This window comes from Chrysemys picta, chromosome 9, assembly GCF_011386835.1.
Source record: "Chrysemys picta bellii isolate R12L10 chromosome 9, ASM1138683v2, whole genome shotgun sequence".
NCBI lineage: Eukaryota > Metazoa > Chordata > Testudines > Emydidae > Chrysemys > Chrysemys picta.
Window position 1 is genome coordinate 17729044 of NC_088799.1, and position 17631 is coordinate 17746674.

The 17631-nt window shown below is 40.1% G+C and overlaps 1 protein-coding gene across 3 annotated transcripts in view; it reads right to left on the reverse strand.

Annotated features, from left to right (window-relative positions):
- Positions 1-873: 873 nt before the first annotated feature.
- The window catches only part of SERPINI1 (serpin family I member 1), a 76875-nt gene continuing 60117 nt past the window's right edge, over positions 874-17631 (reverse strand). For all 3 annotated transcript variants that reach the window (XM_005299222.5, XM_065557820.1, XM_065557821.1), the window contains 3 exons: positions 9381-9467; positions 7891-7980; positions 874-6135 (listed from right to left, as the gene is read on the reverse strand). In XM_005299222.5, the coding sequence (XP_005299279.1) occupies positions 6059-6135; positions 7891-7980; positions 9381-9467 (254 nt within the window). In that variant the 3' untranslated portion in view covers positions 874-6058. The remainder of the gene's footprint in view (positions 6136-7890; positions 7981-9380; positions 9468-17631) is intronic.

Sequence of the window (17631 nt, forward strand, 5' to 3'; positions counted from 1 at the left end):
ACATTCTGCTATTCAGGCTATTCTCATATAATGGCTAGGAAAGTTAATTTTTGCCTCATTCCCTCACTAGGGGCAAGAATCAGGTCCCTCAGACCTGCAGATAACCTAAGGTTGACTTAGATTTCAGAGCTTTACCATAAGTGCAAGACACCTTGAGTGTTGTACCCAGCAGCCTTGTCTCCATGGCTGTGATAAAGGGCTACTTCTGGTGCCTTCCCTCATGGGAGTGATTCATATTACAGAGGAGGACCCTAGGCAAGTTAAGGCTGAAACAGTCAGCATTAACATGCACTGGCTTGTTTCCCAAAATGAAGTGGGGATAATATCATGGAGAGCAGGCATTCTCCCAGCCCTACTCCTTGCTGCATCATCTTTTAGATCTGGAACCTAAGCCCTGGAGAGCAGCTTTGGTGGGGCTTTTGCTAGGATATTTGGTCCATTATTAACACTGTAACAACATAAGTAGCATATTAACATAATGCAAACAAGTTCAGAATATTAAGCTCTCATCAATATCCCTGAACCAGGCTGCAGACACTATGGTGATGTCAACAAGATTGAATAGAACATACAGAAATGCAGTGTGAAAGAGCCAGCAATATTAAAACCTAAAAGCAATATTATTAAGACCATCCAATAAATTAGTATTTGTAAAGTGCTTTGAGAATGTAAAATGTTAAGTTTTTTTCTGATTAGCTCATAATCCAAACATTTAGATTGATATTTGATGGTTAGTTTTTCCTAGATTTTTGCACTGGATGTATGTACTAAATAAATAAATAAATAAATAAAAGTATTTCAGACCTTTTGATAGCATGTTTGGCACTTGAAGATATTTTTAACCACTGCCTTTGATAAATAAATCATTAGCCATTTTCTTGTCTCCCACAGGTTTAATGACAAAAAGATCACAATTACTTAGCACATCTGTAGCACGTTTAAACATGCATTACAATAATTTTAAAAACAATGAAAAGTATTTTCCTGCAAATGGTAGAAGCTGTACATCTCCGGTAAACTCAGACATTGGCCAACTCCACTGATGTCACTGGAGTTGCTTCTACTTACACCAGAGCTGGATTTGGCCATTAACCTGGAAAGTTTTGTTTTTAAAGAAGTCTCCTCTTATTCAACAACAAAAGTACAATTATCTTATTTTTTGATATATGAAAAAAGCATAACAAGCATAAAATGAAGAAAATTATCTTGAATGCTTATGAATCAATGTCCTAACAGATAAAGCACAAGATGGGATATTAGCAGATGTTGCTACAGACCACCAAATCACACTAGGGAAAAAGGAGGATTGGCTCCTTATGCACTTATCTATCATGTGTAGGAAAAAAGCTGCATGATCATGGGGGACTTCAATTTGAGTGACATATCCTGGAGGTCTCATGGAGTCAGTACTAAAATATCCTTGGAATTTCTAAATATTATAGATGAAAAATTCCTAATTCAAAAAAAGTATTGCATCCAACATGGGGAAATTCTATATTGGAACTCATCTTGACAGATAAAGAGGAACTGATCATAGAACTAAAAGTTAATGATAACTTAGGTACAAGTGACTTGATCACATTTATAATGTGCGAACAGAATGATGTCCAGACCAATAATATATATATATATACTTGGTTCTTTAAAAGGGCCAATTTCACAAAGCTGAAAACAATTATGAGCCAAATTATCTGGAAGGAAGAAATTAATCAGAAAAATGTGAATGATTGTAAGTTGTTTAAGAACACTTTATTAGATAGTGAAAAAGCCACAATAGCACAGCTCATGGAAGAACGCCATATTGGTTAAAAAACAACCTGGTTTAGAAGGAAAATGAAGGCAGTGAAGGCAATAATATATAACAAACGGAAGAAACAGAACCTGATAGTAATGAATATAAATCAGAAGCTATGAATTGTAGAAAATTGATAAGGGACACAAAGGGAAACGAGAAGAAATCTATGACCAGCAGAACGAAGGACAATAAGGATAATTTTAACTATTAGAAACAGAAAGAATCCTAGTAATGGTATTGGTCTAGTACAGTGGTTCTCAAACTTTTGTACTGGTGACCCCTTTCACACAGCAGGCCTCGGAGTGTGCCCCCCCTCTTATAAATTAACACTTTTAAATAAATTTAACACCATTATAAATGCTGGAAGCAAAGCGGAGTTTGGGGATGGAGGCTGACAGCTTGCGACCCCCCATGTAATAACCTAGCAACCCCCTGAAGGGTCCTAACCTGCAGTTTGAGAACACCTAGTCTAGTACTAGATGGAAATGGTAGAATTATCAATAGTAATGCATAAAATGCACAAGTGTTCAATAAATATTTCTGTTATGTATTAGGGAAAAAATGATGACGTCATGTTATATGAGCATACAGTCCATTTCACTAGTATGTCAGGAGGATGTTAACAGTAGCTAGTAAATTTAAACATTTTAAAATCAGCAGGTCCAGATAACTTGCATGGAGGGAAATATAATCAGAGCCCATCAACATGGTTCATGGAAAATAGATCCTGCCAAAACTAACGACATCTTTTTTTTATGCGATTACAAGTTTGGTTGATAAAGGTAACAGCACTGATGTAATATACCCGGACTTTTGTAAAGCATTTGACTTGGTACCGTATGATATTTTGATTAAAAAACTAGAATGGTATAAAGTTAACAGGGTGCATATTAAATGAATTAAAAGCTCACTAACTGATAGGTCTCAAAATGTAACTGTAAATGGGGAATCATGATCAAGCAGGTAAGTTTCCCCTGGGGTTCTGCAGGGACCAGTTCTTGGCTCCATCTTATTTATCATTTTTATCAGTGACCTGGAAGAAAACATAAAATCACTGATAAAGTTTGCCCGTGACAAGAATTGGGGGAGTGGTAAATAATAGGGAGGACAGGTCTTGGATACAAAGGGTTCTGGATCATTTGTTAAGATAGGTGCAAGCAAACAATATACAGTTTAGTATGGCTAAATTTAAATGTATACAGTGAGGAACAAAGAATGTAGGCCATGCTTACAGGATAGGGGACTCTATCCTGGGAAGCAGTTACTCTGAAAAGGATTTGGGGGTTATGGTGGATCATCAGCTGAACATAAGTTTCCAGTGCAATGCTGTGGCCAAAGAGGCTAATGCAATCCTTGGATGCATAAATGGGAATATTGAGTAGGAGGTCATTTTCACCTCTGTATTTGACACTGGTGTGATCACTGCTTGAACAATGTGTCCAGTTCTGATGTCCACAATTCAAGAAGGATGTTGATAAATTGGAGAGTTCAGAGAACAGGCACAAGAATGATCACAAGATTAGAAAAGCATGCCTTATAGTGATTGAGCTCTTTGAGTATCTATTTAGCTTAACAAAGAGAAGGTTAAGGGGTGACTGCAGCACAGTTTAGAGTACCTACATGGGCAGGGCCGGCTCCAGGGTTTTGGCCGCCCCAAGCAGCCAAAACCAAAAAAAAAAAAAAGGCAGCGATCGCGATCTGCGGCGGCAATTCGGTGGGAGGTCCTTCACTCCGAGCAGGAGTGAGGGACCATCCGCCGAATTGCCGCCGAATACCTGGACCTGCCGCCCCTCTCCCAAGCGGCCGCCCCAAGCACCTGCTTGAGAAGCTGGTGCCTGGAGCCGGCCCTGTACATGGGGAAACATATATGTGACAATGGGCTCATCAATCTAGTGAAGAAAGGTTTAACACAATACAATGTCTGGAAATCAGGTTGGAAACAAGGCAGACATTTTTAACCGTGAGGGTAATTAACCATTGGAACAATTTACCAATGGTCAGGATGGATTCTCCATCACTGGCAATTTTAAAATCAAGCTTTGATGTTTTTCCAAAGGGAAAATTCTAAAAATTATTTCGGGAAGTTCTATGGCCTGTGTTATCATAGACTCATGGAAATATTAGGCGAAGGGGACCATGAGAAGTCAACAAGTCCAGCACCCTGTGCTAAGGCAGGACCAAGTAAACAAAGTATACAGGAAGTCAGACTCAATGATCACCATGGTCTCTTCTGGCCTTGGAATCTATGAAAATATAAATTCCAATTTCTGAATTAATTTGGGGGCTCATTAGGAAATAGGATTCTCTGTGGAGGTGATATTGGGGTTGTAAATTCTTACTAAGAGTCCAGAACACAAAACAAAGAAATTTTGTGAGGCCAATTTGTAGCAGTACTGGGGCAGTTCCACTGCAGAAGGTGTTGCTAGATCGTTCCTCAAATAGCTCGGCCAGCCTGAGGTGGGGAGTGTATCAGCCACTCCATGGATCCTCCTGCCCAGTTTCCATGAGGCATTTGTAACTAGCCTCTATGGAGAGCATCGTTCTGCAGTCTGGCCTGGGAGGCGCGTGCTCAGTTAAGTTTCCTTTCGTTGCTCTCAACCCTTCTTCCCAGCACTCATCAAGTTCTTTGGCCTGAGCACTACGTTCAAACTTTGAGCCTGGGAGCATATAAGAGTCCCACGAACAACACTGTCAAGTTTTGGACTTCTTTCCCTTGTCCAGCATGTAAGCAGTGCCTGCGAGGGCTTGATTTAAACTGAAAATGTACCAGGAAATCCTATGAATGATTCCACCTAAAGCTCAGCCAATAACTTTTTCAGAAATTAGGCCTCATCTTGCTCCCACTGAATTCAAAGGCAAAATTCCTATTGACTGGAAGAAGGAACCATATCGCCTCTGATCCGCAGACTGTATTTTTTGCCATAGATTGGATTCCAGCCCTGCCACCTTCTTTCCTTTTCACCTTTGGTAGTAATTACAGTTCATTTGATATTTTACACAAAGTGGGAAGTGATAATTATATGTCAGTGTCTGGCACTAGTGGGTACTTTCTCTTCCTTCCTGTGAGGGAGGGTGGCATTTATTATCCCACCTAATATTTAGATTGTTGCATGTATCATTCTGTTCCATCTGGCACTTTGTTCTCAATAAGAAGTTTAGGAAGAAAGAGGATTAGATTTCATTAGACATTTATTTCACAAACTGAACATCATTTTCACACATTTTAGGATTATCTGAAAGAGCCTATTTTGTAGAAATGCCCTTGTTGCTCACTACTGTGAGAGAGCTGTGGATAGAATTACTTAGTAGAGCCAGGCAAACATTGGGGTGGGGGAGGAGCGAGGCGGAAAAATATCCACAAATATTTATGTGACTATGTAAATGATTTCAGTTCAGTCATGCTCACACCTGTTCTGTGCTCACTATTCACAAACATTCATGCGACTGAGTTTTACTGGCATCAGCATTCACGGAAAGTGAATTTCAAAGTCACATGCAGGAGTATTCACAAAAACAGCATTTTAGATTCACATGTGGGAGTCTTCACAGAAGAAGGGCTACCACAGTTATCCAGCAGATTAAATGTCACCATGCATGAACTCCTGGCCCCATTAAAGTCAGTGGGTGTCTTACACTGACATGGAGGAGGTCAGGATTTCACTCCACAAGTCTTATCTGAACAATCACAACAAACCAGCACAGCGAATACCAAATACTTACTTTCAGAACAGTTCACAATCAATCCAGAGAGTTAAAAAGATTTGCATAAGAGCATTCAAATAATGAATGAATTACAAGATATTACAATCTGCTTGCAAATATTTCGAGAGAGACTACATTTTTCAAATAATTAATAGAACTGGGTGAATAATTTATCAAGTTTTGCCACTGGTAATATTTAAAAATGTAGACATTCTAGTCCGGTCTTACTGATCAGGTTAGCTTTGAGGTGTAACAAATACAGTACTTACGAATTAACAAACTTTTGCATTACAATTCACTAAAATACGAAACACAGCTGTTGACATGTATACGATTTTATTTTAAGGACTGACACAGCAATCACAATGACAGCAACAGAACCATTATTTTAATACTGAAAGCTTTCCTCCATAAACTTGGCTTGTAACTTAAACCGTGTTAAATATGGAAGTATTTAAACAGTGTCTTAAGGTACATTGTAAAACACAGCAAACCTTAAATATATCAATTATAAACTCAGTGTGCTTATTTCCTTCCTTTTTTAGTGTGTGGCGTTATCAGTTAAAGTTCTTCAAAGTCATGGCCACTTGCATTCATTGCTTCTGGGTGCATGACTCTTCCCATGAACAAGATAGTACCTGAACCAAATGAGAGAACACACAAATCAGAACCACACAGAAGGACACACTTCTAAACCACTCTCCGTTGTTTGAAGTGATTGGTGATCGTGCATCTGAGTTTATTATCCGTGAGAGGTGATGGATTGATAGCCTTGGAGAATGAGTTCCTCTGTTTGTACTCAGAACAGGTACAGCACAGACAGAAGCAATGAAAACTTCTCCACTGCCCTGACAATGCATCTCAACACTCCAGAGGCTTGCTCCAAAGCCCCTGAAATCAGTAGAAAGATACATATGGACTTCATTGGGCTTTAGAGGGAACATCACTGATGTCAATGGGTAGTTCAGTCTCCACATCCATTCAGTCCTTGGCTTCTAGGCGGAGGATCTCAAGAAGGGTGCCAGCTAGTATCAACTGAAATGTGGACATCTGCCCACAGGCAACTTTCATGATAATTTCATGTTCCTGCTAACATTGAATTCCCTGGCAAGGCTCCCAATGACTTCAAAAAGAATGAAAATTTGGTCTTTTACTGGACTTATTTCTCATTTGAATGGCTACCAAGAGGCAAGAAGTTCTATATACCAGTACTACTGTCCTCAGTCATTCAGTTCCCATACATAGCACATCTTCAGTGTATAAATTGCTCACTAGACACTATCAGATTGAGGGTTTTGTAGTCTTCTGTGATGCCCATCAGATTCCCCTTCCCCATCTCTCTGGAAGGATCCGTAAGGGGACACTCAGTAAATGGACATAAGTTATCGTGTATTAAACCCTGTGTGGATGCCCTCATTCAGAAGTAATGAGTCTAGTTCACTATAGCTTAATCCTCTTGGACAGTACATTGGTAGGGCATCTCTGATGCACCTAGCTCACCAGGTGCAAGGTTTGAGACAAAGGCTGTTAATGTTTGTACAGCACCTAGCACAACGGGGCCCCAACGCTAGGCAGTACTGCAATATGAAAATTTAATAATAAGAAAGCATATCTTGCACATACTAGACCAGACTGATCTCAGATGCACTAAAACCCTTGTGAACTGAAGCTACTGAATTTTGCTCCAGACTAGGCGAGATGTCATAACAGACAGCTCCAGCTCCTGTGTGGTCACATAGTAACATGCTATTTGTTATCCAGTCACCTCCACGACATCACCAAGAACAAATTACAAATATCAAACCAATACATTGCTTCATCAGAGGCCATATTGCCAGTGAGTACTGTTCTCATCCTTGCCTGCCACAGAATACACACCAGTGGCACCAGAGAATTATTCATAACTGCAATATCTGTCCTTTCCAGAAATCACTTGGTATTGGGGCAAATTCTGCTGGACTTTCTAAAGCAAAGCTCTTACTGAAGTCGGAGGGTGTGTTCCAAGAATGCTGACTGCACAAGGGGAGTCACGACGGTGTCCCCTGATGAAGTCAAACGTAGAGCTATGGTTTAAGATTACAATGACAATTGTGCCTCAGCCCTCAGGAAGTTCATTGGTGAATTTTTCCTACAATCACTTACTAAAAAAGGAGCAATAATATTTTCCCCAGGCTATTCCTGTGTGAGGTTGGGGTTGGGAGGAGCGTTAAAGCAACGTGTGTTATTAGAGATTAGTTAAAATCCCTCAACACAAAGCATTGCAGAGCAGAAAGTAGAGAAAAAAATTACACTCTAAGACCAGTTTATTGATCCAAAACAGCCTCTGCTGCATGGGTCCGATGGGGATTCACTGTAAACAATGAGAAAACAGCTCAGAAACCGCATACACTTACCTGTTCTCCTGTTCCTGACCAGAAAGAAAAATGGATGATCGACTATAACCTGGGGGTACAGCACAGCCATTCTACTAATGGCAATCATTCCTAAAGGGGAGAAAACACACGCAAGCAGCATGTCAGGTATTACTTTATCTTCCCCATACTCTCCCTCTATACAACATGTTAACCTCTTCACACGTGATACTTGTAAAGCCCATGAATAGGAATTAAAGCCTACATGATTGCACTGTCACCAACAAATAGCATGAACAATCTAATCTAAAAGGAAGCAGACTTCCAAAGTAATTACATGTCTATGTATGCTCCGAGAATGATTAACAATGGGCAATGGCACAATTTATTTCCAGTGATGATGGAACAGCTTATAACTTACAAAAAGGCAGAACCTCTGGGTAATGAAGGCCATTCCCTTTCAAAGGAAAATGTATTACAGTAGACAGTATCACTAACCACTCTTATTGTGCTAGACAGATCTAAGCCTGACCCTGGTACTCACATTAACTCCTTATTAGATAGAAGAAGCGTTAAGGGTGTGGGGCTGACCTTGAAATTTTTAATTTAGCTCTTTGTTGTTTGCTGTATTTTAAAAAACAAAATTAAAGGCAAAATATATGAGGAGACAGGCAGATTTTGGCCCTTTGGTATTTTCTTATATTTGGAAATCTTCTAAGGTTTTCACTAGGGCTTTATTATTTACAAGTGTTTTATTAACTTTTTCATTTTGACTGCATTGGCAATAAAAAAACCTATGCATGCCAATAATCTCTGCCCACATGACTGTTAAATGCCAAGCTCAAAAGAATCACCGGGATTGACTACAAAGGGTGCTGCTTTTCTCTTGCTCGAAGAATGGTACAAGTACTTATGGAGAGAAATCACATCATAATGCAAGCAAGTTAGCAAATGAAGTATCTCATTTGGAAGAGGGAGGGTCAAGATTTGCCTGTGACAACCAAGCATTTTCACCATCTGGCCCCTGAAGCATCACTGCTGGCAAGCTAGCCTTTTCTAGCTATTGCATTCCTGCTCACATCCCTGTTTAAGTGCTTATTAAAAACACAACAATCTCTCTGAGGTACTTCTAACCGTTTTGGAGAAAACACACAGACCGTCTCAATTAGCAAATTGCACATGATGAGGAAAAATAAAATAACCACAACCATTGCAAATTGCCAAGATTCAAGTTCCAGAAAGAAAATCTATCTTCAAAAATGCAGCATGTACCCTCCCACCTCTCATTAGAAAGGAAATGGGAGAAAGGAGCAATATTTTCCACTGAGCACTTGAGACACTTTATGACACACTCATATTAAGAAAATGTTGGCATTTTCAATTTCCAGCATCCTCTCTGGGAAGGAGGGACACTTGCCAGACTGTGTCCTCATGCTGTTTGTGCTCCGCTTTTTGGCTCTGCACTAAGGCATTTTTAAAATACTAATTAATACAGGGCAGCCAGACCTATAATTTAGTTCAGAGTCAGATACCTGAGGCAGCAGCAGCTTCGGCACCTTCCTCATTGACTTCTAGGAACGACTTGTGAATTGCTTTAGCAAGGTAAAGCTCTTCGTTATCTGGAGGGAGGGAAAGAAAAAAAAAAAAAGGAGACATTTTAAAGTGGGTTAGTAAAAAGTGAAGCTTTTAAGAGGCCTTATTATTAAAAAAATACCTCCAATACCTGAAGGGGAAGAACAATCACAGATTCAACTGTGATGGCTTCCTCCCCGATCTTGGTTTTAAACAGCCTTTTCCTTGTTTATATTTTTATTTAACTATTATTTGTATCACAGTAGCACCTAGAAAAAACAACTGAGATGAAGCCCTCATTGCTAGGTGTCATATAAGCACAGAATAAAAGACAACGCATACCCTGAAGAGCTTAAACTCTAAACGACAAGGCAGACCAAGAGCTGGAGAGGAAAGGATGTAACATTACAAGCAGAGAGTAGTTATTTGTTTCTCTATTTGGGACTAGTGCTGAAAGATGCTTTATAACTTCTGGGAGGAGCTTGCACAATCAGGCCCAAATTTTTCATACATATTTTCTTTCCATCCTGACTTTAAAAGTTAAATGTCACATGGTATTGCAAGAGAATCACCACCAGTGGTCACCAAGGATTCATCTTCATACCTAGTGAGGCCAATGGAAATTTTGTCATTGACTCTGAATTCACTGGGAGAGGGACTGGGCCTTTGCTTTCTCCCTTGTGTGCTCTCTCTCCCATTCCAGCAATTCAATATGGATCTGATCCTGCTTCTACTGAAGTCATTGGGAGGTTTGCTATCGACTTCAATGGCAGTAGGATCAGACCGTATAAGGGCCTAGCAATAGGCCCTTACACTCCTAGTTAGTACTATCGTTAATTTTCCACCCCACCCCAGCAACACAATATATTACAGAAGTAATAGATAGACACTGGATTAAATCTACACTGTATATATACTCACACACGTGCATGCACTATGAAATATCTCATATCCACATAGACAAGAAAGAATAAAATTGACAGCTGGGAAAGAAATAGAACATTCATAACAGGGAAATAAATCAACGTGCAAAATCTAAACAAAGAAGCCAATCGATTCAATAACCTTCTCTATTTCTGAAGCCTTCCATGACATAACCCTTAGTACACAATACCTGCTATCAAATCATTAACTGAACACACTGAATCATCACCATAAGAGAAGTCTGTGGGAATATTCTTGTAGTTGATCTACATTTGTGTCAACTCTCTCTCATAACAAAAGATAATGGTTCCGGTGCTAATGTAAACAACTGAGAGGAAAGACAGCCCTGCCTATCACATGACTCCAGTAGGTCTCATTAACTCAAGATAAGCTATGTTGGCTCTGAACTGAACTAGCTCTCACAGTTCAGCTGCTCAGCATCTCTTCAACAAAAGACCCAACTGATTTCCTATGGGACCATATGTGGTAAAACGTACAGGAGACTGCTAAGTACTGTACAAGCTTTAGGCTTCAGTTCTAAGCTTTCAGAAATGCTGCTGTTGTCGTGAAAGCAGGGAGAAAGAGCCTCCACTGTATTATTTTTAGCACATCTGTCACAAAGCATCTGTTTATGGACTAAGCACAAATCTCACTCATTTAGGTATTGACATAACAGCCATTAATAGAAAGATCTCAAAAATATAATATGTGAAGTGTTCACGTGTGATCATTACTTTTTACACTTTACTGTTTGTCTAAATGGTTTATTTGCACCGCTAATCCAGAGGCCAAGTGGTTAAATCTAGTCTTCCTGTAAAGCTACCACTCATAGGAAAGTATTCAGATTTAAATAAAATGAACTTTCTGAAGAATGAACTGCAGCGTTTTGGCACGTCACAGGGTGTGCTCCCTCACTCTGAATTTCTCTTTGTAAGCAGTCTCCACACACCCTTACATAAAGTTCACCACAGTGCATTGTATTTACAATATCTCAGCAGCTTCATGTCCTATCACCATATGGCTGTTCCAAAGTTTCAGCATATCCCTTAGATGGGAGGTGAGGGGGTAGGGAGAGAAAAGTTTCATCTCTCTGAGATTCTTTACCTTTCCATCCAGCTCTTTTCCCCCCTACTTTCCCGTTGCCCATTTAACAGTCCATAGCAGACTAACTGAATCACCTTAGGAAGTTCAGAGTGCTGAGCCAGCTCTAGGCTACACCCACTGTCACATGGCACAAGTAAATTCTCAGCAGTAAGTGCTATATGCAAAAACAGTCAATTATAAATGGAAATATTCTGATGAACACTTCTAATTATCTACATAGCTAGAAGTTTCTCTTTTACATATCACTCCTATAATAGTCCCCCTTCTATCCATTGGCTGGCCTAGCCTGTAATTTTCCATTCCATCTGGTGTAATTTCAGTTATCCTAGTTGAGAATCTTTCCACAATTTGATTAAATATTTGAGCTGACCAATGTATTTATCAAGAGGAAACCCTTTGGAGTAAGAACAATGCCATCTATAAGCTCATGGTAGTCTTAAACCCTAAGGAATGCTTATGCTTGATGACTGTATGTAGTGTTGTTGTAGCCATGCTGGTCCCAGAATATTACAGAGACAAGATGAGTGAGGTACTACCTTTTATTGGACCAACTTCTGTTGGTGAGAGAGACAAGCTTCTGTTGGTGAGAGAGACAAGCTTACAGAAAGCTCTCAAAAGTTTCTCTCTCTCACCAACAGAAGTTAGTCCAATAAAAGGTAGTACCTCACTCACCTTGTCATGCTTAATGGCTGACAAACCACTCAATCTTGCCTTAGTGAAGATGCTAATTGAAATATCAGGTGTTTGAGCCTTCTCCATTGAAACCCAGTGGCAAAGCTCTTGGTTGTGCTTGGTTCCAAGCACCTTTAGTTTCCAATGAAGTGTGTGGCTACTGAGTGTGCTCAGCACCTGGCAGGACTGGGCCCTATCATGGTTATCCTTAGTGGGTGTTGTGCAGGTAGGGCCTGATCTTGCGAACACTTAGTAGTAGTAATAACAACAACACTTATTCAGGGTGTAGTCCTATAATAATGTGGTTGGTTGCAAACGATGGCAGGATCTGGACCTTAAAAAGCGCTGTACAGTGAATAGAGACTATAGGGCACAGGAACTCACACAGGGAGTCCATCTCATCTAGTCCATACTATTTCTAAAATAGCCAGGATTGGTTCAGATGCTTCAGAGGAAGGTGCACGAAATCTCATAGCTATGGCCTAACTTGCTCACAGGAGAAGTTTCTGTCAGTTGGCGCCAGGTTTATGCCTATCTAGTGTAACTGTGGATACTTTTCATTGTCCACATAAACCTTTAATCCATTTTTGAATCCTAGGCTCTTGACCTCAAATGATAGCCAGTGGCAATGAGCACTGGGGGTGAATTTTACATTAAAAGAAAAGTATTCTTTTTATCAGTTTTAAATCGGTTGCCTTTCAGCTCCACTGGCTGTCCCTTTGTTCTTATACTGAGAGAAGAGTAATACCTCATTCCAGTTTTCCAGCCCTATACCATTCATCATTTTATATGCCTCTATCACATCCTGTCCTATTCATCCCCTCTCTAAATAAAACAATCCCTGTCTTTTCAGTTTCTCCATATCGAAGCATAATCATTTTTGTCACCCTGTCTCTGGACCCGTTCTCTTTCTGCTATAGCTCTGAGATTGCGAGAATTGACCATAATATTACAGCTTAAGATGCATAATTTGTATAATGGCATTAATATATCATCAGTATTTTCTCTCCCCTTTATACACCCTACTTGGTTTGTTTTTTTTAACTCTGCATAATGAATGGGGTTTTTAATTGAACTGTCCACTAAAATGCTCTGGCCATTTTCCCCAGTGGCTACTGTTAATTTAGGTTGGGATTTTCAAAAGGAGCCTAAGGTGGTTAGAAGCCCAAATCCCACAGAAACTCACCCAAATTCCACTATCAAGCTTCTATAGGCTCCTTTGAAAATCCCAGCCTAGGAGCTCAAGAATGTGTAAGAGTTATTCAAATTATTCCTTCTAGTAAGCATGACCTTGATAGCAAATTGAATCTGCCTTTGCACTTCACATCCTTGTGAACACAGTGGTAGTCAGTCAAGCCATTCTGAAGTGCCTCAAAATCTCCTCAGGTTTTCAGTAACTGGAAAAGTGTGTAGTAGGGGCTTCACTGGCCTATTCTCCTCCAGAGAAAGGATAGCTATCTCAACCACAATGCCTCCAGGAACCCCTACTGGGTGATGTACCTCCACCCACTCCATCCTGTAAGATTCTGCCTTAAAATCACTTCACTCCTCATTGAAATGCAGGTCCCTTCTGGGGATAAAGGCAGCTGCCATTTTAGCAGTGCACACAAAGCACAATACATCACCTCAGGACAGAATGCGAGAATTACCATATTCAGCTGAAAATACAGGGAGCATTCTAGTAAGGCAGAATTTAACTGCTCCGAGACAGTTCTCAAACCATGCTGAACAGTTCAGACCTCAAATTTAGGGTCTGTGTAAACAAAACAACAACAAAAAATGTATAAAACCCAATATCAACAGAAGCAGTTTCATGTTTGTTTTTTTTTTCATTTCATGGCAAATACAGAATGTTCAGTCTTGGGCACCTGTGGAGTTCCTTAGTTATATGCACATTACTCCGGCCAGGAAGTTCAGAGAACCTCAGTTTTCCCCTTTTGCACAGAGGGTATCCATAGAGCAGAGTATGTGAATTAGACCAGCAGCAGATAATGACACTTCCTCAGTTTTCCACTTCAGCTTTAGTGGGTGCCAAAGAGCTTTTGTCCCCACAAGCATGCTACCTCTAGAGCTAACATTCGGATTCAGATATTCCCCTTTATTGTTCATGATCCAGACATCGCAGTAAAGCTGACTAGTCTGTTTCCATTTTCTGAGATGAATGAAGTACAAAAGTGAACAACCAGATAGTAAGCTCTTTGGGGCAGGGAATGTCTTTTGTTCTGGATTTGTACAGCACCTGCTCCAGAAATGGGGCTCCAAGGTGTTATTGCCATACAAATAATAATAAGAATAATGGTGAAAATTAAGGCTGTGATCCTGGGCTTCCAGCATCCCTGCTACAGAAACCTGGGAAGTCTGGCTCAAGCGGGGGCTCTCAGGGTATGTCAACACTACAATGTAAGCCCAGGGCTTGAACTCATGCTCAAGCCTAAACCCTTCTGTATACACAAAATTGCACTAACCCAGGGCTTGGACCCTGGGTCCCAGGCAGTGATGCTGCCACACCACCTGGCTTGAAATAGTATTAACAAACACCAAATACATGGTTTCCAGCATCAGCACCCCCACTATAAAAAATGTTCCAGGACCTCTGGTCCCAGGATCTCACAGGAATGGAGGTTCCAAGCCTAAATCAAACCAGGAGCCAGAGTTCAAGCTCTAGTGCTCTGCAGTTTACGTGCAGCCCCACAGTACTCATGCTCTAAGAGTCCATCAAAAGTATCCCACAACCCTACAGGCCAACTTTCTTCATCCTCCAGACAGTCAAGTTTTCCTACGTTGCATCATGAACAAAGGACTAGACCCCCCAGGAGCAGCCCAGGCAGTCCTTAAGAGTCAACTGGTGGCTCCATTTTTTTTGAGAGTTTAGGTTATTCTGAAACTTTTTTCAGAATTTCCTTTCTGCAAGAGCTTTTAAAGTTTCTAGTTTATGTTCATATTTGGAATGAAAACTTTTTTTTTCAAATTTCAGAAATTTCCATGAAATGGAAATCCTGAAGTTTCAACCAGATTTCCTTGGGCCTTAGAAATTCAAGAGGCTTTACATGGCAATAATTCAAAAGGGAGTAGCAGAAAAAAGGGATTAAAAAAAGTGACAGTGTTCATTTAAAGCCTTTCTGTATTTTCTTTTATTTAATCTACCTACATTTTAACAACGTCCAAATAGGTGTACTTCACTGAATAAAAAAAGCTTCTAATTGTTTGTATTTAACTTTCATGAAGTGCTACATTTTCCAAAAAGCGTATGCACTGATCTGTGTGTGAATTTTTGGACATTCAAACCACTGTTAACCAAGCATGTTGTGGAACCAGGCATGTTGTAGATCAATTTAAAATGCAAGCTTTTAAATTTTTTGCCCAGAAGTTCTTTTCCTTGTCTGACATTGGAGTAAACAAAAAACAGAACAAAAACAACCAAAAAGAAACCTTTTGTAAGAAAGGAAAGTAACCACAGCACTGGTGTTAACTTTGTCAAGACAAAGTTCCAAGTAATTTAAAAGTATTACTTTATTAAATTAAGAAATAGGCAAACTATGAATGTCCTTAGACATCTCCTCAGACATTCAGTGGGAAAAATTAGAGTGCAGCAACATTAATCATCGCTGTACTTAATGCTTTACATTCCACTATAAAGAACTTAATCTTTAAATAGATGAGGTGGGTGAGGTAATAGCTTTTATTGGACCAACTTCTATAATGAAAGAGACAAGGCTACGTCTACACTTAAAATGCTACACTGGCAGAGTTGCATCACTGCAACTTAGCTGCTGTAGCGCTTCAGTGTAGACACTACCTATGCTTACAGGAGGATTTCTCCCATAGGCATAGGTGATCCAGCTCTCTGAGAGGCAATAGCTAGGCCAATGGAAGAATTCTTGTGTCAACCAAATGCTGTCTACACTGGCGGTTAGGTTGGCTTAGTTGCATCTCAGAGGTGCTGATTTTTTACACCCACTGAAAGATGTAGCTATGCCAATATAAGTTCCCAGTGCAGACCAACCCTTACTTTCAAGCTACACAGAGCTCTTAAGGTCTGGGAAGGATTCTCACACCTGGTCTACACTAGAAAATAGGTCGTTTTAACTACGTTGGTGAGGGTTGTGAAAAATCCCACTATGAGCAGCATAGTTAAACCAACCAGTCCTAAGAACATAAGAATGACCATACTGGGTCAGGCCAATGGTCCATCTAGCCCAGTATCTTGTCTTCCGACAGTGGCCAATGCCAGGTTCTTCAGAGGGAATGAACAGAGCAGGCAATCAAGTGAGTCGTCCATTCCCAGCTTCTGGCAAACAGTGGCTAAGGACCCTGAGAAGATGGTGTTGCATCCCTGACCATCCTGGCTAATAGCCATTGATGGTGCTAGGTGGATGGAAGAATTCTTCTGTCAACCTACCTATTGCCTCTCCGGGAGGTGGATTATCTAGCCATTGGGAGATCCCCTCCCATTGGTGTAGCTAGTGTCTAAGCCATAGCATTTTAAGCATGGGCAAGCCCTCAGAGCCTCAGAACTAAATACAAGGTGGAACAGATTGTTTATCATAAGCAGTTAACAATATGCTAAGAGACCAGTTAAGGTGAAGTTGCCCATTAACACTTCTCTAGTCACAGGATACAAAAGGGGGGTTATTGTGGGTTACAGATTGTTGTAATAAGCCATAAATCCAGTGCCTCTGTGTCTTTAAATAGCAAAGTTAAATTGTCCAAGCAAAATATATATGTGGTCTTAAACTCTCTCTTGCTTTTGTAAGACATAATTGTACAAAATATACATCTTTGAACAAATCATTAATCTTATGGATTAAACACTAACAAATTCAATCCATCTGTTGCACTCCTGTGCGCATGGCTGCTCACTGATGTTTATGCCTCTCTTTGGGTTATATATGGAGTGAAATAAAGGGACATACTCCATTGCGCTATTGGATACTACCTCACAGACAGATGGGGAGGGAGAGACTGTCCCACCACCACCCGTGTTAAATGAACTTCCAAAATTATCTTCGATACATTCATTTTAAGATTTTTCTTGGGTTAGAGCTACAGATTACTGTGGGATCAGCATTTCCACTACAGGTCGTCAAAACAATGGAAGACATTCTTCATGAAAAATGTGGAAAATTCATTCCACAGGTTTTAAAAGGGCACAATTTTTTGTATATTCATTTTTTTCATTTTTATTTTCCCTGCCCTCTCCCTTTTCCATTTTATGTAATGGAAAAAGAGAGAGAGAGAGAGAGATGGGGTGGATGGGGGGGGGGGGGGGGGAGGGGAAGGAAGAGAAAGAATGGCAGTGAAGGAAAAATGAACCACATTTAAAAAAAAGAAAAAAAACCTCTAACTTTGCAAAAAGGGAACATTTGGAAAACAAAACCTTAAAATTTCTGGTGAAAGTTTCAGATTTAAACTTTTTGCTGTTTGAAAACCTTCACTCTGCTCCGATTTTCAGTAGAAGATGATAGAGAAAGGAGACTTCTCACGACTCAGGTATCCATTTGGGTGATTAAG